The sequence below is a fragment of the Mustela nivalis genome (assembly GCF_964662115.1).
Source record: "Mustela nivalis genome assembly, chromosome: 7".
Lineage (NCBI taxonomy): Eukaryota > Metazoa > Chordata > Mammalia > Carnivora > Mustelidae > Mustela > Mustela nivalis.
Window position 1 is genome coordinate 53,068,626 of NC_139026.1, and position 26,483 is coordinate 53,095,108.

Below are 26,483 nucleotides of genomic sequence, written 5' to 3' on the forward strand. Positions count from 1 at the left end.
TGTAACAAGACTTAAATTACATTTAACTGCTTAGCTGAAGTCCTCATCCACACTTCCTTTTACATCCTTATTATATTAACTTGCATCCATTAAATATCTGTACTGATTATAGAAAATATTTGGTAATATCCACAGCCTTCCAATGTAAGTGCCTCTTTACAATTTACTAAAGAATACAGGTCTCTAAAAAAGGGGTTGTTTTTGTTTGTTTGTGTTCCCCTATTTTAAAAAATTACTAAATCCTTTTTTTACATATTTTTAATATCTTTTACATTTTATATTTCAATTTGGATTATAAAACTAATTTCACATTTACTTCATTTCAGCTAACAACAGCACCATGAGAAAATCATAACCATTTACACTTTATACTTAATGAAATAAGCTTAGTGAAATAAAGTGATTCACCCAATAATAGATCAAAACATGAGATTTAAAAATCTTATTTTATAACCACAAAGACAGTTTTTCTGCATGACACAATGAATCAACACAAAATCTGTTCAGCACTGAAGAAATTTCATAATCAACAGAAACTCAAAAAGAAAATCCATAAGGAAGAAATGTGCAAGTAGTGATTGCTAAGTAACACAGTCTTATGAAAATGAATACAGAAATGTTCTTATCATATGTTTGCTAACTTAATGTCATTTCACCGTGTGATAGGTGTTTACTGAAAATAAAACCGAAGCACCCTAGTTTTCATTGCTGAAAAATAAAGATTTATACTAGATGATCCTCACTAGCATTAAACCCCTAAAACTCATCTATCTATAAATCAACAAAGTCACTGGATGCGATGGTGTTATTGGCAGTAACCCCTATTAAGATTGTGCATATTGGCATCCTGAGCAAAGGGGCACAACACAACAAACCAATGATGTGTGCAGATGTCACAGTCTCTCTTCCATTTTCCATGACCTTATTGGATAATTCACCCTACTGAGATTTTATTAACTCATCTTTAGCTATGTGTTGATGGCAAACTAGCCTCAAAGGATTTCATCTCAGGAAACTGTTAAAATCATCTTCTTGAAGACAGCAAGTCTTTCTCAAAGATTTTATCTTCCTCAAGTAATCAGTACTGTTGTAGAATCCCTACAAATTCTCTGTAAGGCACAAACAACCAAAACACAGATTGCTATCATTTTTGAAAAGCATCTCCATGCTGAAATTGTCCCCAAATCACAAATCTATTCTCCAATCACACACATTTCACATTACTTACATTTATTATTATTAAATATCCAGTACCTGAAAGGCATAAACACGGATCAAATGGAAAAAAAAAAATAGGAGCTGAAACCAAAGTATTATAGACCCACATAAAGAGACTGACTTTTGCTCTGGTCTTCAATATCTCTGAAGGAAACATCAGGGACAGTAATTTGGATATGGAACTGAGCTGAGGATATTTATTTCCTGGAAGAATTTCCTAGGGAAAGGACAAAATCATTGGAGTACATTTTCTTTTTCTTTATTTTGAGCAAGAGGTCATGAGTGGGGAGGGACAGAGAAAGAGGGAAAGGGAGAGAAGAAATCTTAAGCAAGTTCCACTCAGCAAAGAGCCTGATACAGGGTTTGATTCCAGAACCCTCAGGTCATGACCTGAAACTGAAATCAAGAATCGACGCCTAACTGACTGAGCCACCTAGGTGCCCCAGCTGTTGGATTCTTCAACGGATATGGGGAGGTAAGTTTGGAAGAAATTAAGATTCTAATAAAGAGAATTATCCCAGTAGGAAGTAGGTCATCGACATGGCAGATAGGGGCTTTATTGAGAGACTGGAAGGGAAAAGTATGGTGTGAGGCAAACAGAATTAATTATGTATTTAGGAGCATGGTATAGAAAATGATTGTTAATTTCTTACAGACTATTTGACATTTGGGGCAAACAGTGTTATGCACATTTATTTCCCCTACTTCAATAAGTTTCTCCCTTCTCCAAATATGAAGGAAGACATGGAAACAGGAAGATGATACTAGATATTGAGAAGGAAGAACACTAGAAAGTGTTATAGAACACTAGAAAGTCAAGAAGGTGAATTACAATTTTGCAAGGTTCTGGGACTGGTTGTTGGCACATGGGATTTCTTTGTGACTAAATACATGCATGAACCCAAGCGCAGAAGTGCTGGGGATCATGAAAATCCCTCTTGCACCAGTCAGAAAAATTGCCTTTCCTATTTTTTTTCCATGTTCCAAGATCTCAAATATCCTTTGCATTGACTTTGCTTGACTCAACCTTTTTGTTGAATTGTATAAATATGGACCACATGGGAGAAAATAGGAACTGAAACCAAACTCTTAGACTTGCACATAAACAGACTGACTTCTGTTCTGATCTTCAGTCTCCTTGAAGGGAACTTGACGTTGCAATTATGGTGGGAGAGTCCATGGCTCAGGGAAGCTAATGGAAGCTCTCGGGCTTCACTATGGCCGCCTTTCTTTCACATGCACATCGCCTCAACTCTTTGCAGTCCTTCGAGAAAGCCTTTCCATTGAGGATGGTCACACAGTCTCTGCTTCTTAGGCTGGTAAAATCTATTGTAATCTCAAACCTTAAAGAAAAAAAAAAGTTTCACTGAATCATAATTTACTTCTAAAATGAAATATTAAATACCCTGAAAGTACATAGAGAGTACTCCTAATGTGATAAAATTATAGAATAGATACACAGAATGAATTTACTGGAGAGATGGAGTCACCAAGCTCTTTCTTTTCAGCCCCTCAATTTTCATACTTGTTCCTAGAAGCATCAGTTCATCTAAAACAAAAAAAAAAACTGTTTGTAACTAAAACTAAGATACATACTATAATCCAAATTTGTTATATTTTGCCATCATCTGAAAAATCAGCTACTTTCTCAGTGACTCCATTTAATTAACTATAAAATAAAAATGATTACATTGATTATGTCTTATTTCTTGGGAGACTAAATCCCATATAATATATATGTAGAGAGAAGAAAGATGTCTGTTCAAACATGGCTTCAAATTGTAATATATTTTACAACAGATATTATATTGACCTATTTCAAAAGATATCATGCACAATCTCATCTAATACTCACATAAGTAAAACCAATTTTTGGATAATTTTGCTCCTTATAGCCTCAGTAAATCTACTCTCAAAACTGTATTTTTAAAAATTTTATTTATTCATTTATTTGAGAGAGAAAGAGAGAGAGCATAAGTGGGGGAAGGAATGGAGGGAGAGGGACAAGGAGACTCCATACTGAGTACAGGACCATTAGATCATAACCTGAGCCAAAACCAAGAGTCAGATGCTTAACTGACTGGACCATCCAGGTGCTCCTCAGAAACTGTAGTTTTAAAAATGTGCTCCCTATTACACTGCACAGAAAGCCAAGAATTCTGAGGTCTTATATTATCTCTGGGTATTGATAAGTTGTGAGGTTGTGTGGTCTTAGCCAAGTTACCATCTTAACCTGGGTTTCAGCTTATTCATACATAAAATCTCTCTTCCCCTCTTCCTCTTCTTCTTCCTCTTCCTTCTTTTCTCTCTCTCTCTGTGTCTCTGTCTCTCCCCCACTCAGCGAATCCCAAATACTTAATAATGCTCCAGATATATCAGAGGCTGAAATGAAAACTCTGAAAGCATCCAGACAGAGAACTGTCCTTACTATTTTACTAACATTTTGTATGTCTCCTTTACTGGTTTATAAGTCAGTCAAAAGCAAGCACTATGCTTTATTGTTATACATCCCTGTACATCCTCCTACAAACATAGTATCCAATACAAAGTGGAGGTTTGATTTATGCTTATTGAAGCAAGTTGCTGAACTGGGTCACTCAAGCTAAGTTCTCTACTAAATTCTTTTCCCACAAAATGTTCTGAAGTCTTACAGTTCGGGGGAGTAAAGGGCTCCATCAGTCCACAGCCAGACTTTGCCACTGCCGTTGCGAGATAGCCCTGTCCAATAAGAGTAGAAAAACTCAGAGTAGCTCTGAGGCATGGCAAACTCCTGTGAAGGCACACAAGAAGATCTTTAGCTTTAGAGATGTTATACTGTGTAGATAGATAGATACATAGGGCCAGCAAGCACTTTTAATAGGAAAACAGGACATGAGTCCTGCCCCACGTAGGTGATAGTATACTTGAGGGAAAAAGTGTCCATTCTCAGGTCAGTTTGTTCAAGCTGAAGAATTTATCTTGTCTTACTAAGTCTGAATATATACTAAAACCAAGATTATGTTCTAAATAAATATAAATATCTTCTAAAACCAAGAATCACATCAACGAAGATTTATAAATGACCTATTATGTTCAAGTCACAGGGTAAACGCTAAGACTTATATAAAAAAAGACAGGGGGGCGGATTTACAAAGAGATGTGGGTTGACTGTGAAATGGAAGAATATGGGAAGAAAAGTGTAAAAATGGATAAAGTAATCTTTATAAATACCTGCAAAGGGACTGACCAGGAGGAAGAGAACAATGAATATTCTTTAATGCAAAAAGAGGTAAGAGAAAATTTGGAGGGATGACCTATGTCTCAGACAAGGAAGAAGAGAAAGAAATTTTTCATATATATATATGTGTATTTATATTTTTGTTTAGTATTTATATACACACATATATATAATTCCTTCTCTAATATTTATATTGAAATTTTTTTGAAACATTTTAAAGATTTTATAATTTATTTATCTATTTGAGGTGGGGAAGAGGGACAAGCAGACTCTATGCTGAGCAGGGAGCCCAACTTGGGGCTTGATCTCATGACCCTGAGATCTGACCTGAGCTGAAATCAAGAGTGAGACACAGGGTGCCTGGATAGCTCAGTGGGTTAAGCCGCTGCCTTTGCCTCAGGTCATGATCTCAGGGTCCTGGGATCGAGTCCTGCATCAGGCTCTCTGCTCGGTAGGGAGCGTGCTTCTCCCTCTCTCTCTCTCTGCCTGCCTCTCTGCCTAATTGTGATCTCTCTCTGTCAAATAAATAAATAAAATCTTTAAAAAAAAGAAAAAAAAAAGAGTGAGACACAACTGACTCTTCACTATACTATGAGTTCTTTAAGGATACATACCTTGTTTTATGTCCTCAACCCTCCAGATAATTATTGAACCATAGTTTGGTTCAATAAAAGATCTTTGGAAGTAGATATGAAACTATCACTAAGCAATAGTCATCTCTTAGGCATATTAAAGGAAGTGCAGTTGAAAATACTTCCAATTTATGGTAGACACCTCAAATTAAAAGTTCTAAAAATAAGTCATATGAAAATGACTTAAATGTATATAAATCTTTGAAGTGCATGAGACAAAAGCACTATATAACTTTTACAATATTTCCTACCATAATATATAGTACAACTCAATTATAATAAACCTGTGTCCTTGGTTTGTGCTAGAGGTGGAGGAAAAGAAGAGAATAAGAAAAATTAGATGGGCTTACAGTAGGACACATTGTCTCAGTCAAATAAATTACCTCCTTTTCTGCCTAAATTGAGCTGCTGAGAAAGGATAAAAAAATGTTATTTTAGTAGAGAGACATTTCAGAATTACGTTCACCACAGATTTCAGAAAAGTGGGTAGGAATTAAGATGTAACTAGAAGGATAACAAGAATTTGCATAGTGAGCTAAGCATTTATTTTAATTAAATAATCCTTTGTTGATAAATTACTCTGTGCCAAGACTTCTGCTAAAACAATGATAAATAAAAAGTGGTCACAATACCTAAGGGATTAAATACAAAGGCAGTAATAAATATTTTTTAAAAGGGTGGGAAAAATTACATGATTTTACAGTTTGTCTTAGTTGCATATACTTAATACATGTTATTTGTAATTTTACTTTCATATTTGCCTCAACTAGTCTATTTTAGGTTATAAATTTCTGGAAGACAAGATATTTATCTGCAGGTTATATAATGATTTAATTAAATGTTTTTCAATTAAAAGCTTTGTCCTTTTATAACAGAAGAACGGAAATGCTATTTTCATCTTTCTAACATGGCTTCAATATCGCTCCCTTCTTGCCCAAAACAAAAAAGGTAAGAAATTAAAGAATTTTTTATTTGATTCCTGACTGGTGGGGATTTTGAAGAGCTTCCTCTTATGGGTTTTTGTTTTGTTTTTATTTTATTTGTGGAGAGCAGAACAGTTTTTATATACTCAAGGAATCACTCAAAACCATAGGAGTAAGAGATTGCAGTAAGGGCGAAAGTCTGGGGACACTGACTCCTTAATACTCTTGTCTAGCTCTTTTAAGGACCTCGTTTTGAGAATAATTCAAGCACTGGCCAGGATCTTACCAGTACTTCCTGTGTGTTTATTTTCAGCATGGTCGCATTCTCAGCAATGCAGAAATATTCACAGCCTTGCCAATTCTTGCTCTCTCTATAGAACCGGTAGCATTTGTCCCCATGCCACTTCCATTCTTCTGGACAAGGGCTGCATCTGTGCTCTTGGAAAGAAACCAATTTTAATACTATTTTCTATCCAGGTCTGCTGTCGTTCCTATCCTGGAATTATATAGTATTTGATGACTCAAGTATTCTTAATATTTAGAATACTTTCTTTTCGATATTTAATTGCCCAGGAATGGTAATGACAAATGCTTATAAAATACTCTCCATATGCCAGAAACTATAATTAATACTGAGTGTATGGTAAAAATTAAAACAGACACTACCTGCTTTCATGGAATTTGGAATCTAGCAATGAATGATTAGAACTTCCTTGATTCTTGCCCTATATAATTCAATCCACAGAGGATATTCAGTTTCATCAAGAACTTCTCATGTGTTCCAAAACTCATTACAGCTTATATTTAAGAAAGAACTGAAGCTTCCATAGTTTTCTTCTTCAAAATCCTCTTATATAATTATAAAAGGATTTCTGTAATTCAACATATACCAATAAGATATGGACCTTTTTCTTATTCTAAACACAAGTAAATAAAGTTATAGAATAAAAAGACACAAATACTAAGCAAAGTATGATTTAGAATGATAAATCTCCATTGTCAGAAATTAAGGTGGTCACCAAAGTCAGCAAAGTAAGTGCAGAAGTCAAGGGTGAGATGGACTACCGAGGTAGAGGTCATAAGTATAAGAACTAGTCCCTGAGAGCCATAGTTTTAACTTTGATGAGGATACTTGAGCCCTTGAGAGTTGTCACTTGTAATCAGCTCCCTGATGGTGGGATGGGAACTCAATCATTCCATAAAAACGTCTTTATTTTAAGAACAATCCGGTGTCAAAATGTTAACATGTTAAAAGCTGTATGGTCAACATGCACTTGGATATTACGTTATTGTTTTCATTTTTTCTGTATATTGGAAATCTTCCTTAAGGTAAAACAGTTTAAAATAAATAAATAATTGAGGAGATGCCTTTGTATGTCAGTTCATATTTCTGGCCCAGACCTTATACCAAACTACTTATTCAGATCTCTACTTAAACACGCCCCAAATAGCACTCCTGCTCCCTAAACTTCCCCACTCATAACAACAGAATTCTTCCCCATTTCATTTGATCACATCTCTCCTAATTGCTTTGCCACAAAACTCTGGAACCATTCTTGACTCCTTTATTTCTCTCATGTCCCCTTTTATTCCATCATGCATTCATCTCCTCTAATTATATCTTAGTTTGAGGCACCATCAGCTCTCTCCTGGGTTACTTACAAAAGCCATCTCTTAGGTGATTTCTCTGTTTTCACTCTTCCTCCTTCCAGTGTATTTTCAACATATTTGCAGTGTGAGCCTTAAAATGCTCATGTCAGATCTATTATTTCTTCTGCTCAAGATCCTGTAATGAATCCTTGCTTTGCTCAAAATAGAAGCCAAATCCCTGGTAATGTCACCTAATGCAATATATAATCACTACCACATCTGTTAGTCCTCCCCTCCCTCCCTCTGCTCCAGGCACACAGATGCCATATTATTCCCTGAATATGCACCTCCATTCACACTTCAGGGCACTTCTTGTTTTCTCTACCTGGCTTATTCTTTCTCCATATGCTTACATAGCTAACCCCCCTAACTCTTCAAATCTTTGCTCCTATACCCTCATCTTAATTAGGAATTTATGGTATCCCTATGTAATTAGCAACCCACCATCCCGGAATCCTGATGCCTCGTACTTTATCTACTTCATTTTCCATAGGATTGATTACCTTCTTATATATTATATTTAGTTTGGCCAACCATTCTTGCATGCCTGAAACCTAGGCTTTCCCAAATTGTAGGACTTTTAATACTAAAACTGGAGAAGATTTGAGCAAACCCCATGGGACGAGTTGATCATCTTATTTTACCTTTTTAAATTGATTTTTACCATCACTGTAATAGAATCAGAGGTCTAGGAGGGCAGAAATCTGTATATGTTTTGCATCATATGCAACAGTATGTGCTCCGTAAATCTTAGCTTGTGTGGCAGAGTAGATGGATGTTTGGATAATGGGAAAGAAATGGAGAGCAGCAAAATAACACTGAGAACTAACATCAAACCAAAGCTTTATGAATATTTTCATGGGAACAGGAATATCATGAATACATTTGCATATAGATTTTATATTAAAACAAAATATAGTTTATTTGTATACAAAGTTTTCTTTTTGTCTTTATGCAGCTAGATGTAAATTCCCGAGACCACTGGTTTCAGAGAAACTTGGATTATCTTTTGATGACATGGCCCCCAACAAACACACAGAGGGTTGTCAGAAACATAAGAAGAGAAAACAAAACTATGCAAAGTGGTAGATATATTAATTATCTTGAACTTGATAATCATTGTATAATGTGTTTGTATGTCAAATCATCACGTTGTACATTTTAAATACATTCAATTCCGTGTGTCCATCCTCACTAAAGTTAAAAAAGAAAAGAAAAAGAAAAGAAAAAAAACCCGTGACCGATGAGATCATTAATCATGTGGGGAAGAATCACTTAGAGAAGTGGTAATGTGCTTGTGGGTGTTATTTTACTGGGTAACCACGCAATCTGGCCTTCTGGTTAGTGTGGGAAGTGGAAGAGGAAGACTTCATCCTAATTTAAAGTCCCCAAAAGAAAAATAAAAAGTCGTGACTTAGAATGTATATTGTTTCCTATACATGCAAGATGAGTGGAAGAGAAGGGAAGGCTAACTTGAAGAGTTAGAAGCTACAAAACCCCAAAAAAGATGGGAGGGAAAGGTACAAGATTGAAGTGATGCTTCCTGTCTTGTCCAGACATGATTATCAAAGCAGGGTTCATCTCCACTGGCATTGTCATTATTACTGAAATGCCGATTTATGGTAACCAGACAAGGCGCAGTGGATTTAAATAACTGTAATTTGATTCCGCCCCTCAACATTTTTAAACTGATCCCCATATGATTCTTGAAATGTGAGAAATTTTATGAGCTTGTTAAATTCTTAAGGAGAAAAATGTATAAACACATTATGAAATGTAGACTACTGGTAGGTCTTTAGGTGCTGAGGTAAACTGAGGAATAACCCTGTGTTATATATTTGCAGTGTTATTTTGGTTATTGGACATTAATTGCTTCTATTGTTTAAACTGTCTGAGCTTGAAGAATCCCTTTATGTATTACAACACAGACGTATCCAAACTACACGATCCCAATGGTGGGGATCCCAGAAAATTAACTATGTGACACGTGACTCCCAGGCACTCGGATAGGAAGGTCAGCTGTATAACGACAACTAGCCTGAGGGAGCCAACTGGCAGAGGGAGCTTAGCGATCCCTACTCACCTCCACTTTTGTTATAGAGCTCACGACACAGTTTTTCAGCCACACGCTGCAGGATTTCCGCAAGCTTCCTGTTCCTGGTTTGGAGAGACTGCAGCTGGCGGGAGAGATTCCCCAATCGTTCTTCCTTGTGAGAAATGCTGTCTTGTTGGGTATTGGAAAGCTGGTAGAACTGAAAAACTAACCCAAGTTACCAAGTCAGACTGGACAGGCCATTTTTTCATTTCTATTTCTACTTTTTCGTGTGGGGAAGACAAAATGTCGTATTGTTTAGATCTCATGCTCTGAGGTTTCATATTGCCTGTGTTCAAGTTGAACTGTAGCACATGATAAACTGCATCGTCTCAGACAAATTAACATCTCTGAATCCATCTTTTTATCTGAAAATGTAGAATCATAGTAACAGTTTCTAACTTCAGGACTCAATTCCTTAACCATATCTATTGCTCAATAAATAGTATGTATATACTCTTAAACCGCTGCTCAACCTAAAACCACAAATCCATTTATCTATTGATTATTATATTGAGTATTGGCAATGTACCACATATAGTTATCTCATTCTTTCATAAAATAGTCATATCATCATTTCCATTATCTTATAGCTTCCAACCAGGATCAGTGAGGACAAGCAACTTCCTTAGTATCACTTGGCTAGAAAATTTCAACACTTAGGTATAAACTCCAGATTTCTAAATCTAAGTAGAGAAATCCTTCATGAATCATGAGAGTTGCTTTACATCCCTAAAAAGAATGGTGGTTGTGAAACAAATTATATCTAAATGAAGTAATAATTGGGGGGCCATGAAAGAAACACTAAGAAATATATTTTTTTAAAATTTAAAAAGCTACGATAATGAAGGAAAGTTCAAACATTTCTTAGAAAAACCAAATGTTTGACCTGCTCTTCAATGTAACCTTTTACCTTAAGCCACCTTCTTCAACTGATCAGGAAACATTACTGTAGGGTCTCAATCTCATGAAGCAAGTTCACCCACTTTCTCTCTCTCTCTTTTAATTTTTTTTACTTTTTGAGCTTGTCTTCAATGTTTGAAAATAAAAGATTTTTTCATATGCATTTTTCCTTTTTCAGTTTTCACAAGATTTTGCAAAATGATTCTATAGTTTCCTGAATTTTTTGAGAAATACTGTAGAAATTAAGGACCTATTCTGCTCTCCTTATAGAAGGAGAGGAGTAGCTCTAAGTAAAATCTCCTCTCTGTGTTAGCTGCTGAGCCATGCGTACTAAGAGCAAAAACCACAGCCTGTACTGTTTAGTAGAATGAAATAGAGCTAAATCATACATTCATTAAAAATTGTTGATTTTTGAGGCTCAGTCGGTTGAGCATCTGACTCTTGATCTTGCCTCAGGTCATGATCTCAGGGTCAAGACCCTGGTGCAACTCTGCCCTCATCCTGGTGCCTGCTTAAGATTTTCTCTCTCCCACTCCCTCTGTTCCTCCCCATCCAGAGACCTCCCCTGCCCCACTCAAAAAAAAAAAAAAAAAAAAAGCTGATTTTAAATATTGGCATGTAGACAAACAGATAAAACTTGCTTATCTCAAACAGAATGTAAAAGTCTAGCTGTCCAGTGATTGCTATATTTTAATGCTGCATTCACTGCTCATCATCTCAATGAGCGCTTTAGAAAAAGGTACATTGAGGGGCGCCTGGGTGGCTCAGTCACTAAGTATCTGCCTTCGGCTCAGGTCCTGATCCCAGGGTCTTGGGATGCCGTCCCTCATCAGGCTCCTTGCTCAGTGGAGAGTCTGCTTCTCCCTCTTCCACTCCCCCTGCTTGTGTTCCCTCTCTCCGTGTCTCTCTCTCTCTCAAATAAATAAATAAAATCTTAAAAAAAAAATAGAATAAGGTGCATTGAATTATCCACAGGCTCCAGAATTAAAGTAAAAAAAAAAAAAATCCATAACAAGTATTTCTCATCCTAGACAAACCTTAGAACCACCGTCCTCCCCCAGTCAGAGCGCAGACTTACACACAAGCCCCAGGGCTAACAGGCCAATCAGCAGCACCAAACACAAAGTCAGCAGGGTCAGGGCCACTGGACGCCAAACTGAAGAGGGAGGCCGGCGCCCTGCAGGGAACAGAGAGGAAAAGGCAGGATTTCGATTTGTCTTTCTCTTGGATTCATTCCACCAGCAAGTCAGAAGAGCTGGTTCTGGAGAAGAGCAACAGTAAGCAGAGGCTGTGATAACACTCCCTCTGTCCTCTGAACCGCTGTCAGAAGGCTCAGTGCCAAGCCTCCCTTCCACAGGAGTGTTCCCTCACCGGTCCCGCCCATTTCCATAACCCTGACACCCTCAGTTCTACTTAGCACGGAGTCAAGTTATGCATTGCCCTTATCTTTATAAGGTTGTGTGCATAACCTTCTTTTTGTCAAAATTCGAGTTATGAAAGACATGAGAATGCCTGAACAGGGAACAATTTTTCACATCATCAGAGAAGAGATGAAATTAATTTGTTGTTACTTTTACAAAACACCTTGCCACTGAGTTTCATCTGTGCTTCCACTGAAAAGAAAATTGCATATCGGTAATGAGAAATGATCATTTTACTCTTTCCTTTTTGGGATTTCTTTATTGAAAGTCCCTCTTTTACTTCATTGGATTTCTATCTCTGCAAAAATGGATTATAAAGAGACATGATCATCAGTTTATTGAGGACGGATCTAAGCTAACGCAATTTTGAGCAGTTAAATAATAAATGCTTTGCCCCCACCAGTTTGCCTGCTGTTAATTACAGTTCTACTGAGTCAACAGTGAATCCATTATCTAGTGAAGTTAGCCATTATTCTAAAAGACCTGTGATATCACACAAGGAAGACCCTCCCATCCCCCAACCTCTTAGGTACATGTAGCATCTAGCATTGTGATTAAAATGAAACAAAGGGATAGCCACAACCCCAATAAAACTTCCATCAGTCTCTAAGACCTGTGTTTCACTTCATTAGGACTTGAATTTAAAGATATACAAATTCATTTCCTTTTTAACAAAGTCCTCTACAAAATGTCGTCTAGGTATAGAGATTTGTGTTACACATTATTTTCAAATGGGGAATGATAAGTGGGAAAGATAGAAATGGAAAATGTGATTACTATCCTTTGGAATTTACAGTCTAGTAGAAAGATAAGGAAAAATCATAGAGCAGACACTAAGACTGATATATTTTAAAAAGTGAATCTTATTTTCCCTTAATAATCATGTCTGTTAAAAATTTTCAGTGGAGGGGTGCCTGGGTAACTCAGTGGGTTAAAGCCTCTGCCTTTGGCTCGAGTCATGATCCCAGGGTCCTGGGATCGAGCCCCGCATCAGGCTCTCTGCTCAGCAGGGAGCCTGCTTCCTCCCCCCCTCCACCCCCCCACCCCCCACCCCCCACCCCCCGTCTCTCTGCCTACTTGTGGTCTCTGTCTGTCAAATAAATAAATAAAAATCTTTAAAAAAAATTTTTTTTTCAGTGGATTGCATTATAGTTAGAATAAAATCCGAATCACTCCTCATGAAGATTCAGATTTCTCTTTTTAACAAAATTGAAATTTGATTATGTTAGTTCCCAACTTAAAAACTTCCAATAACTTTTTTGCACTTAAAATTCTACAAGAGTCTTTTTCTTCTGGACCCCATCTATTTCTTCCATCCTTTCCTGAACTACTCTCCCTTCATTCAAGTGTTCTACATACAATGGCCTCTGTTTGTCCTTGAAACAAACAAGCTTGTCCCAGTTCTAGTACCTTTGGAGTTAGGGCTGCCTCTCCTCACTGTTAATTAAGCTTCAGCAAGTTGTTGGTAGGTTTTTTTCCACTGCTACTCAGCTTTCCATTTAAATGTGCATCCTTAAAAAAAATAAAAATTTTTTAAAAAGTGCATCCTTGGAAGAGCTCCATGAGTTCATTTTAATACATAACCCCATTACATATGTTTCTTAAAAATGAGATTATTAATATTTTCATGGTTTTCATGTGTTTGTTTTCCTCTATATCCTCCCTCTTGTGGAAGGTACATTCCATGAAAATAGTAATTTTTTTTAAGGTTTTATTTATTTATTTGACAGAGAGAGACATAATGAGAGAGGGGACACAACCAGTGAAAGTGGGAGAGGGAGAAGCAAGGAGCCTGATGTGGGGCTAGATCCCAAGACCTTGGGATCATGACCTGAGCCAAAGGCAGACACTTAACAACTGAGCCACACAGGTGCTCCTGAAAACAGTAATCTTGTCTATCTTGTTCACCAGTGTATTTCCAGTACTGAAAGTAGTACCCGCCACATAAGGGCTAAATAAGTACTTGAATGAGTAAATGAATAAAGAATGAAACTGTAAAAACTTAATATGACTTTAACTATGTAATTTTTTAATAGAGGCACAGAGGATTATCTAAAGTTACACTTCACTGATTTTTTTTAAAACTCTGTTGACTTTTCAGCATTATTTCTGACAACAGAATTTGGACTCAGCTAAATTCATCTTCTAGCCATACTGGTCTCTATTCAGACTTGTGTGAGATTCTGAAACATGAACATATATTGGAGAGATTTGTTTTCTTTCTTATTTCCTTCAATTAGCTTGCCTAAGTAGATTGGTCTAAATTTTCCTGGAAATTGTTGGCTTCTCAATGCATTGACCTTAAGAGTATCTCAAGTCACTAGAACATAAAAGAACAAGATCAGAGGGCAGAATACAGTTTAAGCTAAACATCCTTTCCAAACCCTAAGTCTCTTGAAAGTTCTGTGTAGCTCAAGAAGCTTAAGTAGGTAGATAGTTCCAGATTTCAGAAATACCGGTGATGGCTTTATCTTTCTCCATACATCTTATTACCATCAAGAATATGATATACCTTACTCATTTCTTTTGGTTTATAGCTTTAGAAAGTAAGCTCCTTTTGGACAGGGTTATTATAGTCTGTTTATTCACTAGAAGAACATCAATTTTAGCACCTAGAACATCAGATGGAAGAAGCCCAATTAACACTGAATGAATGAGTGAGTCATTTATATATAAATATCTGTTATATGCCTGTCTATCCCTGCTCAAACCTATTTCTATTAGTACACATCTGAAAGGCATAAACTATTTTTAGAAGTATTTTATTTATTTATTTATTCATTCATTCATTCATTTGAGAGAGAGAGAGAGAGCAACCATGAGCAGGAAGGGCAGAGGGAGAGGGAAAGAGAGAATCTCGAGCAGACTCTGTGCTGAGCAGAGCCACACACGGGGCTCGATCAAGACCCTGAGAGCATGACCCGAACTGACACCAAGAATCTGTCACTTAACTAACTGAACCAACCAGGCGCCCCAGGCATAAACTATTTTTTAAATGTTGTTCCTTCTTATAGTTGATATTTCCCTGGCCAAAATTATCTTACTATTTAATAAGACGGTAAAGGAAAAGAACAACTGTGGAAATCAACCAAATGATTCCTTAAGAACCTATTATTCCTTGTATAATACTCGGGCACCAGAAGTGCTGATCTTCTGCCCAAAGGATCAAAAAGAATAATCTTAAATCCTTACTGTAGAATGAGGGCATGGACTTAAGGAATTAGAATATTATTTAATAATAGTTACATCTGTGTAAACAGATCATCCTTCCTAAGGTTGTCTCTAAGACAGAAGATGAAAGTATAAGGTATCTTCTGCTAAGGAACAAAGTTTGAAAAATTCTCTTCCAATGAGTCATCTCTCCCCGGTCATTTGGAAATGTTTCTACTCCTGATTCTTATCTCTCTCTTTCTTTCTCTCCCTTCCTCCTCCTTCCTTTTTTTTTTCTCCTTGCCTCTCTTTCTCAATATTCACAATCTCTTTGTTTTATCTCAGGACCGAGAAAAACACAACCCCAGGGAGTTTCTATAGTGCATATGGCAATTTCCTAGGAACCTGGCTTCCCTCATGGAAAAACCCATGGAGCTGAAAGTTTCATTTTTATTTTTAAGATTGTATTTATTTATTTGACACAGAGAGAGAGGGAACATAGGCAGGGGCAGGGAGAGAGGGAGAAACAGGCTTCCCCCTGAGCAGGGAGTCTCATGCCACACTTCATCCAGGGCTCTGGGATCATGACCTGAGCCACCCAGGCGCTCCTTCATTTTTTTTTTTTTTAAACTATGGAGAAGAAATTGAGGATTGTTGGAGGGGAGTAGAGTGGAGGGATAGGCTAAGTGCGTGATGAGGATTAAGGAGGGCTCTTGTGATGAGCACTGGATGGTATGTGGAAGTGATGAATCACTAAATTCTATACCCAAAACAAAAGAAAAAAAAAGTGAAACTTTGTTTATGCCATTTTTCTCTCTATTTTTCTAACTTTAGGTTTAATATCCCTAAATTTTATCCCAAGTGCCTTGATCAGAATGAGGTCTCTCTCTAGGGACCACACCCACCTTAAAAGAAGAAAAATAAGCTGCCTGGGAGGTGCTTCAGTTTGGCTTGGCTTTATTGTGGTTTATTTTTTGGAAGAGAACCCCCTATTCTGTCTCCTGAGGCATGTTTAGAAAAAGGTGTGGACAGGGCAAGGAATGATATAAACATCCTTAAGAATAATAAGATATATATAGAAAAAAAACAACCCTTTCCTGTATCCTTTTACTATAACTATACTATAAAAGGCTACAGTGCTAAGGTCAAGTTTTGAACACAAATTCCTTTGTAAGTATAAGAAACTTTGGTAGATGAAGAGCTTTCATACTTGACCAGTTACTCTTCCACAAGCATCAGAAAGGGGACATTTTATACACCTCCATTCCCAGAGCTTAGGAGAAATGAAACATGTATTGCCAGATGTAATCTATTAGCATGACTCTGAAATAGAAAGCATAATAAAAGCTGGGAAAGACACAGAGGCTTTTTTTTTTTAATATTTTCTTTATTTGAGAGTGAACGAGAGAGCCTACAAACAGGGGGGAGGGGCAGAGGGAGAGAGAGATGCAGACTCCCTGCTGATCAGAGAGCCTGCTGGGGGACTTGATCCTAGGACTAGGACCCCAGGATCATGATCTGAGCCATCCAGGTGCCCCAGGAAAAACAGAGGGTCTTTAAATAATTTGTGCAAAACTACATTGCAAACCAGGGGCGGAACCAGGATTAAATTGCCGTGCTTAACCCCACACATTGTATATTTCCTCTTGACCAGAACTCACAGAAAAATGGGGAATACACTGGTGACAAAGTGCATAATATTTCAGAAATTACTTTTAATATATTTTAATCATGAGATATTGCTCATTGGATATCTGACTTTTGGATATATTTTTAAAATTGTAAATGTCTTTTTAGCAACTTCTTTTTGTTTCCTTAAGCACGTACAGCACATAATAGATCTCATCATGGGAGAATGGTCAAGGTATTTTTCAGTGTTTGTGAAAATGCATATTTTCCTTATCTTATGAGTCTATTTCAAATATTCGATATTTTCATTCTTGCTAAAAGTAAATGGGTCTTGGTCTTCCTATAATTTCAAAGGAATATACATCCAAAAATGTATAAACTATTTCCAGATTATCATCAAGTTTTCAACTCATGGCAATTAGAAAGCCAAATATATAGATAGATAGATAGATAGATAGATAGATATTGGTATATTTACTAAAATTTAGCTGAGTCAATTTTATATCCCAATTAAGGAGTTTCACTTATGAAATATAATTTAAAAATAGCATCACTATTAATAACAATTGCTAACACTCCTGGAGTTACTAAGATAAAGGCTTTGAATGCATTAGTTCATATCATATAACAGCCTATGAATAGATACTATTATGGACCCCATTTTATAGGTAGGTAATTGAGTCCTAGGGAGGTGAGTTATCTTATTCACAGACACACAGCTTCTGAGAACAACTCCTGAGTATATCATGTATGCTGTACATGTTTCATTTGACTCATCCAAATATTTTTTAAGATGGAACAGTTCTTAACCCTTATTTGGATTTTTAGTACTTAAGAATTGCCTAATCTGCTTTGGTCTGCACAGCTGGTAAGTGATGGAGCCAGAAGTACTAATACTCTCCCTCCAGATTTAAATATTTTAAATCATGTTCTTATTCTCCCAAAAAATTCCACATTAATCTTTGTGCTTATATGGCAGTTCCTTATGAAATTGTAGAAAGACTCTACTGCTTACTACTTTTCACTTTATTATGAAATATCTCAGGAATTGCCACCTTAAAGTATACATTCTCCACTCTACCCTCAAGGAGAACTTTCTCAAATATAAATTTAATCTCTTCCTTAAGGAAAAAAAAAAAAAGTTTCTTAGCATGCTATATAAGACCCTGCGTAGTAGACTCTCATCCTACTTTTTAGCCTCATCTGCCCACATGCCCCCTCATATACCCTCCCTTTGAGGACTAACCATTCCTCTACCCAATAATCTACCTTGCCACTGTGTTTGAATCATTTGCTGATGATTCCCAAATGATCATATCCTGTTCTAAATTCCAGCCAGAAACCAAAAAATTCAAAAATTCATAATCTCTGCACATGTAGTCCTCACAACTAGTTTCCATCTTGCTTTATCTGGAAAACTTGGATTCTGCCTTACAGACAGAGCAAATGTCATCTCATTCAAAAATACCCACATGAGGGGTGCCTGGGTGGCTCAGTGGGTTAAAGCCTTTGCCTTTGGCTCAGTTCAAGATCTCAGGGTGCTGGGATTGAGTCCTGAATCGGACTCTCTGCTCGGCAGGGAGCCTGCTTCCTCCTCTCTCTCTGCCTGCCTCTCTGCCTACTTGTGATCTCACTCTGTCAAATAAATAAATAAAATCTTAAAAAAAAAAAAAACCCACATGAGTAAATGCAATCAGTAACTTATTCATCCCTATTGACTTCTGCGGTCTCCTACATATATCCAATAGTACTACATAACGTTTCCTTATAATTGATTCAAATTGTTCCTTCCACTTCTTCAAGCACCTAAAAATAGGGTCTCCCCATAAATACAGAAAACAAATGGATGGTTGCAAAGAGGAGGCAGGTTGGAGGATGGACAAAATGAGTGAAGGGGAGTGGGAAGTACAGACTTCAGCTATGGAATGAGTAAGTCAAGGGAAAGAAGGAACAGCATAAGAAATGTAATGGATGGTATTGTAATAGTGCTGTATGGTGGTAGATGGTAGCTCCTCTTGTGCAAAATGTAATGCATGAACTTGTCAAACCACTTTACTGCACACCTGAAACTAATGTAGCATTTTTCCTCAAATATACTTCAACAGGAAAAAAAAAAGGGGGGCGGTCTCCTATGCCTACCATACCACTTGATATTAAGTAGGTGTGCACTAAAGATTTGTGGAATCAATTACATATAATGTGAATCAATTTATGCTTTGACACTTCAATGAAGATTTATGCTTCATTGAGGAAATGAAGCTAAAAAACTAGAAAAACTTGAGACTATTGTAATTAATATCGGTAGGGGGAAAGTAGAACTTGAATTTATCACCAAAGTGTTTTTATGTTTTTCTTAAACCCAAATAAGTTATCATATTCTTTTGATAAGTTTATATTTAATCTTATATAAGAATTCTAGTTCATCAGTGATTTTATTCTCTCTCCCTGGTATATTAGAACTGTGATTTGCTTTTGCTGCACTTCTTTTCAAGCTACAATTGAGTTAGAATCTCCCATCTTAAAAAAAAGTAAATTTAAGATGCATTCATGCAAACTCATAATACCTCAGATCTCACACTTTATCTTTTCTCTTTATAGCTGGCTTCTCGAAAAGAGAGAAAATTTAAAAAAAGGAAAGTGACAAAGTATTTATTTTCCTGTTTAACTATGGTCCTTTTAAACCCCTGCTATTAAAAATTACTAATAATCTATTTTTCTCCTTACTGCTGAAACAACAAATTGTTTTTAACCTTCCATTTACTTGAACTTTCTGCAATATTTATTGCTTATTATTTTTTAAGTTTACTATTTATTACCATTGACTTTTCTGTCTTGCAGGAGGGTATTGTTTTGTGGCTTCCTTAATGTCTCTCTCTCTCCACTTCTACGGCTGTCTATCATTCATTTTTCGTACTTTTATTGAAATCTCTCAGTCATCCTCCCCTCACTTGGTATATTGCCCAAGAGTCTCTTCTTGGTACTCTATTCCTTTGGGCTTTTCATCTTTTCATTTTCCTTTCTCATCCTCAATGATATAGATTATCCTCAGAAAGTTTAGTTCCTATCAAAATGTTGACAATTCTCACATACAAATGGAGCCCAGAATCCTTATTTGGCACCCTCCATGCAGCATATACAAGGGTCTTTGGGCAACTCCAACTGCATGTTCTTTCCCTCCCAGCCATCTTGAACTCAAATTGGATTCAACATCATTCCTATTCCTCCTGTAGCTTCTATCTTAGTTATCAGCAGCACCATTTACATAACATCCGACGGGACCTATGCTCTTTCTTTCCTTGTCTTCCCACTCAGAACCAGTCATCAAGTCTTTAAACTCTACCTCCTTAGCTTCTGATTCCTTCTCCTCATTCTCATGCTACTTCAGTTCAGGTTTCTCTAATCTCCTGCTTAGACTAGTGCAAAATACCTACCTATTAGCTCATCAAGTTTCCTACTCCTTCAAATCATCTTCCTCATTGCAGCCAAGATGGTCTTCTAAGAACACAAAACTCATTATGTTACTCCCTGTTTAAATCCTTCCGTGAGCTTATTTTAGAGACTTAGAATCAAAATTCCTGAGTATAATATAATAAGCCCTTTATAACATTCCATACTGCTTGTATTGCTTATTGTTCTTCAAAAACACAAAGTTACTTAAGACCTCCAAAGCTTTTCTCTCATGGATCTGTCTGACTATAGCAGCCCAGGCCTTTAAACCCTCCCATTTTTGCTTTCATATAATGTGGAACCTCTTCAAGTCATCTCACCTCCATGGCCATTTCCTCCTTCAAACCTTTCCCAATCTCCTCTACCCCTACCAAATAGAAGTGACCAGGCTCTTCATTGTATTATGTATATACTTCCATCGTGGCACCTTATCATACTTACTGCATAAACAAGAGTTGTATTAGACTTTTGAGTTTCCTTATAAACAGGGATCATATCATATTTGGCATTATTCCTGTGGTACTTTGCAATATACCAGGCATAACGTGAACCTGAGCATAACCTGAACGTGAACTTTCTTTGGAAAGATGGTATGAGGATGATGTCTTTCACTTTTTCTTTTTATCTTCCTAATTGCTTAGCATTTTTAAGGATGAACATAACTTTTATATTGAAAAATGAAAATCAAGAAAATAAATGAGCATACATAATTTATCTTTATTCATTCTAAAGAAAAAAAAACTTTCCATTCATAATGATGCCACATATTATGTTGAATTTAAATCTTCTGCATTGCCAAAATAGTCCTGGAACAATTTTTGCTCTGTTATTTTTAAAAGAAAAATTATATCAAATAATTTTCTTAAGACATAACTAAACTTCTGTAGGGACATTCCTCTACATATTTGCATTATCACAAGACGAAAACAAGGTATCATATGTGTAGGGTAAGATAACTGTTTACAGAAGTTTGCCTTTAAGACACTTTGTAACCTCTATTCCTACTATTTCAGTTTCCACTTCAATGGAAAGATTGCCAGATGTTTCGCTAAGTGTTTCATCCTGCCCCACCTACCTCTTACCCTTGAGTTCAGTAGAACTTATTTGTACACTCTGTTCCTTATTATGCTGATCACCAACCCTTGTGAGAGCTCCTGGCTCTAGTCAAAGGTGAAAAATGAAGTTATACACAAGCCACTTAAAACCACAGCCCCAAGAGCTGATTCTTCACAGGATTTGTTGGAGGAAAATATAATGTATCTTATTACACACATCCGGTGGCCACAGAAACTGACATCCCAATGTTGTCATTTGCTTCTCATCAAGGAGGATGCAAGTCCCCAGTATCTTCTTACAGCTTAGAAGAGGGTTTAGTAAAAAGAAAAAAAATAATAACGTCACATAAGGAGGTCTCAGGTGATAATCACTCAGTGAATAGAAAGGGAATGGAAAGGTTTAACAGGGGAAAAGGAAGAAAACCTAAAAACTATGTGGTAAAGAAGAAGTGGAAGAGAAGAGTGAAAATGTATGTGCCCAGATTTATAGAGGTAATGGAAATCTGACTGTCAAAAGAGAAAGGACATACTAAAATACAGTCATTGAGTGAAAACCACTCTGCTGTCAACTGACACAAAAATTATGTTCTGTTAAAGAGAACACTTGGGAATTCTCAAGGAATTTTATATTGAAAGAAAATGCACATTTCTGGTGTGTCTACAATATGCCAAGGTCTTTACATAACTTATCAACCTTATACCCCAACCGCCTTATAAGAGAAGTGTTTGAATTGAATTATAAAATACTTAATTTGTAACATTTAGCTTCCAACTTATACTTTAATTTCCAATAATTCACCTTCTAACATAGTAATAAAAATATTTTTTTTCAGTACCTACAAGAGAGAATTCACATAAATAGAGAAGGATCTTTTTCCTTGGGCAACTCAGCCAAAGTAAGGCAGAAATGTGACTTGAGTTCTAGTGGAAAGACCTCACAGTAGAACACAAACAGGACTAGGATTTAATAGCAGGTGTGCTGCTTACAAACTGTGATATTGGGGATGCCTGGGTGGCTCAGTGGGTTAAGCATCTGCTTTCAGCACAGGTCGTGATCCCAGGGTCCTGGGATCAAGACCCGCATCAGTCTGCCTGCTCAGTGGGTATCCTGCTTCTTCCTCTGCCTGCTATTCCCCCTATTTGTGCTCTCTCTCTCTCTGACAAATAAACAAATAAAATCTTAAAAAAAAAACTGTGATATTGGACAAATAACTTAAGTATTCTGGGTTCTCAGTTTCTTCATTTATAAAATGTTTCTGACAATAAACATGTATATAGTATTATGTGCCTGAAATTATTTTAAGCACTTGTATATATAAAGCACCTCTCTTATAAGATGGTTGGAGTATAAGGTTAATAAGTTCTGTTTTATACATATGTGTGTGTGTGTGTGTGTGTGTGTGTGTGTACTGAGCTGCCCATAAGATCCTTCTCTATGTATGGGAATTCTCTCTTCCATGGACTGAAAAATAATAAAAGGGAATGAGACAGGATATAATTTCATCTGAGTCCACTATTTAATCAGCAAATCACAGAATTTGAGAGCTAAAAGACCTTAGAAGACATTTACTTTAATCCCCCATCATTTCACAGATGATAAAACCCATTATGACTCTCGAAAGGCCTCACAACTTCAAGATGCAGAATTATGAAAACAGAACACCAGGGTTGATGTGCCTGCTTGGAAACCTCCCTCTAAAGCCTGAGCTCAAAACTAGCAAAATGATAGCCTTCATAAATCCAAGTTTCCAGATCAAATCACAGTTGGCAAACAAAACAGCATTGGATCTGGCCTTCACAGGAAGCCAGGAAGAGACACTGCTTGAATTCTACATACAATCTCACTTTTGTACACTATACCAACTTGTTAAAAACAACATACCCTTGACTGCAAACCACTGTGCCAACAACAAAGTTGTAAAAAAACAAACATCTGTGCATCTACTAGAGTTTAATTTTTTCAATGTTCGTATACATGGCACACAAGTTATGGAAAATCCACAGTTATCACACAGAAGTGTAAGTCACGAAAACACTTTCTCTTTCCCTCACTTTGCACATTCCTCAGAGACATAGTTCATCTCACGTACTGCTCAAGAGTGACCAGTTTGGACAGCTGGAGACCAAGTACCTGTGTGCCCAGCCTCTGGCTGCTGGGTCGTAGAGGAGGCTCGAGATGGCACACTCATGATGGTGTCCCTATCAAAGTCCAGCATGTCCCTCGTGCTGCTGTACTTGGCCTGCATCTGGACTCCTGCAGGGGTGATGCTGAGCTGCAGTTTGATTGCCCCGAAGCTGCGTAGCTACTGGGAGATAGTGCAGGAGCTACGGCGCTGAAAGTCATTCCTAATGTTCTTCTCTCCCTGCGAGTAGTGGGGGAAGCCTCTGACTCCAGTTCCTGCTTGGACAGGCCCAGCCCCTCTCCTGGGAAATTGTACTCTGAAGGCCAAGTTGGTCAGGCAGGGAGGAAACAGCATGTGTTTTCTATTTGGGCGGTCTCTATCTGAACAATTACTGAAGGGTTGTCCTTCTCAGATCCCTTTTGTTCGTTTTTTTGTAATTCCTGTGTAAGTACAGTGTCAAAAAGGCAGACCATCCAAACACACCTAGAGATTCCTTCAGGCTCTGCAGAGCAATAATCAGGCAAAGGAATACATATTATCCAGTCTCTTACATACCAGACACTCATAGTGTCACTTAGATGAGGTTTAACTTCTGAAAAGAGGACATCATAGAACCAGCTTCTTCCTTTCTCCAAGGGCATAGTTTAAAGCATCATATCCATGAAATGTCAGCACAGAGACTTTTTGAGACTCTCTATGGATTCTACATTTTCATTTTTACAAAAAAGGAGATTGAAGCCCAGTTAGATGAAGTGGTTGTTTTAAAGTCACATAGTGTCTTAATGATAGTATGAGCTTCAAAAGTGTTCTCCTGTTGAACTTCTCCAGGAACAAAGGAGCTGTCAGGTGCCAGTACCCTTCCCTGCCCCTCATCATAAACAGCAATCAACTGCAGAAACCAGTGTGGTGCCTAATTTGCTAACACACACACCCCTAACCCCCAACACCCCACTCCACACACACTGCTTCAGAAGACCTGCTCTTTCTAGTTATGCTTGCCTCAGTCTCCTCACCCAGGAGACTGGCATAAACCAGGCCAACACCCAGTCTCCTACCCCCACATACTTTTCTGGACCCTGGGCAATGAGCAGAAGACATGAACAGACATTTCCCCAAGGAAGACATTCAGATGGCCAACAGACACACGAAAAGATGTACAATCACTCTCATCATCAGGGAGATGCACATCAAAACCATAGTGAGCTATCATCTCACACCTGCCAGAATGGCTAAAATCCAAAAATCAAGAAATAGCAAGTGTTGACAAGGATGTGGAGAAAAAGGAAACTTCTTGTCCTATTGGTGGGAATGCAATCAGTGCAGCCACTGTACCCATTGATAGATGAAAATATATATAGATAGATATATCTATATATATATGTATTATTCAGCCATTAAAAAAGAATAGATCTTGCCAGTTACAATGATATGGTAGGGCTAAAGAGTATAATTCTAAGTGAAATAAGACAGACAGAAAAAGACAAATACCATATGATTTCATTCATATGTGGAATTTAAGGGAAAAAACAATGATCAGAGGGAAAAAGAGACAAACCAGAAAAGAGATTCTTAACTACAGAGAATAAACAAACGGTTACCAGAGGGGAGGTGGGGTGATAGGTAAAGGGGATTAAGAGTTTAAAGGGGATTAAGAGGGATTAAGATTAGCCGATGAGCACTGAGTAATGTGTGCAAGTATAGCAGCACTGTCACCCGAAACTAATGGGACAGTGTATGTTAACTACGCTGGATTTTTTTTAAAGTGTTCTCCTATTGTCAATTTAATGATCTTTCCTCTTACAGTGTATGAACTCAATTTAACATTTTGTAGACCATGGTCATGAACAAATTACACATTTAACTGGAAGTCAGGACTTTTAGAATTATTGCTAACTACATGTGATGTTACATGTGACTCCAGGAAAGCAGGTAATAATTTTTACCTAAATTTCCCAAGCTGAGAAGGAAATGAAAAGACTGTTTTAGATAATGTCCAAAAATCCTTCTTGAATCAGTAAAATATAATTGTATTATTTCATCAATACTTTCCCATGTTTTGGTTATTAGCTTAGCTAAATCAAGCATACCAAATAAAAAGACATGGAGAAGATGCTTGGGTGGGAACATGCAGACCCAGGAGGGGTGAATTAAGAAGCACATATTGTTGATTTATTATATGTCTCAAACTATGTATTGTTTATCAGATCATTCTAAATAAAACAAACCCAAAGAGACCTTTCTTTTGCATCAGGCCTTGTAAAAAGTAGTGAATGAAAAATTATTTGGTAATTTGCATTGGATTGTTGTATTAGAAAATGTTACAGGAGATAAGGCAGTAAAAAAAAAAAAAAAAAAAAAAACTTGAAGGAAGACGTAAGTGAAACACATAGGAGAAAGGAGAGGGAAGATCAAATATCAGAAATTGCAACAGTTGGGGCCTGAAAGAATACATTTAGAGGGTGCTGACGATGATGATTCTCATGAAAAGCAATTAAAACTAACAGCATTGATTCAAGTAGATGCTTGATACTTTTCACCAAATAACTTACACTAACATTTTTCCTACTCGTCCTTAAACACTTATTTTTTCAACAATGACAAAAATATCTTTTGACAGATATTTCTGCTGCTTTATTTCAGGTACTATTCTCAGATTCTAGGATGCATCAAAAACAAAACTTTCTGTCTTTTAGATCCTATGTTATATGGAAGAAGCCAGATAACATGAAAGATAGTAAGTGAATAATAGAGCATATTAGAGTATAATAAGAGGTATGAAAATATGAGGAAGGTATGGGAGATTAAGAATATACAAAAAGGAGGGGCACCTGGGTGGCTCGGGTATCTGGGTGACTGACTCTTGATTTAGGCTTAGGTCATGATCACACAGTTGTAAGACTGAGCCTTGCATCGGGATCTATACTCACTGGGAAGTCTGCTTGAGATGCTCTTTCCCGCTGCCTCCCCTCTCTAAAATAAATAGATAAATCTTAAAAGTAAAGAAAAAGAATATACAAAAAGGA

General features: G+C 37.0%; 1 protein-coding gene across 1 annotated transcript; it reads right to left on the bottom strand.

Annotated features, from left to right (window-relative positions):
• Positions 1–427: 427 nt before the first annotated feature.
• Positions 428–24,801, bottom strand: CLEC1A (C-type lectin domain family 1 member A). Its single transcript, XM_082738397.1, has 6 exons — positions 23,469–24,801; positions 11,714–11,812; positions 9,724–9,900; positions 6,277–6,428; positions 3,870–3,988; positions 428–2,561 (listed from the first exon to the last, which is right to left on the bottom strand). Exons 1-6 carry the CDS (start codon positions 23,581–23,583, stop codon positions 2,411–2,413), a joined length of 813 nt encoding a protein of 270 aa, XP_082594523.1. The 5' UTR covers positions 23,584–24,801; the 3' UTR covers positions 428–2,410.
• Positions 24,802–26,483: the final 1,682 nt, after the last annotated feature.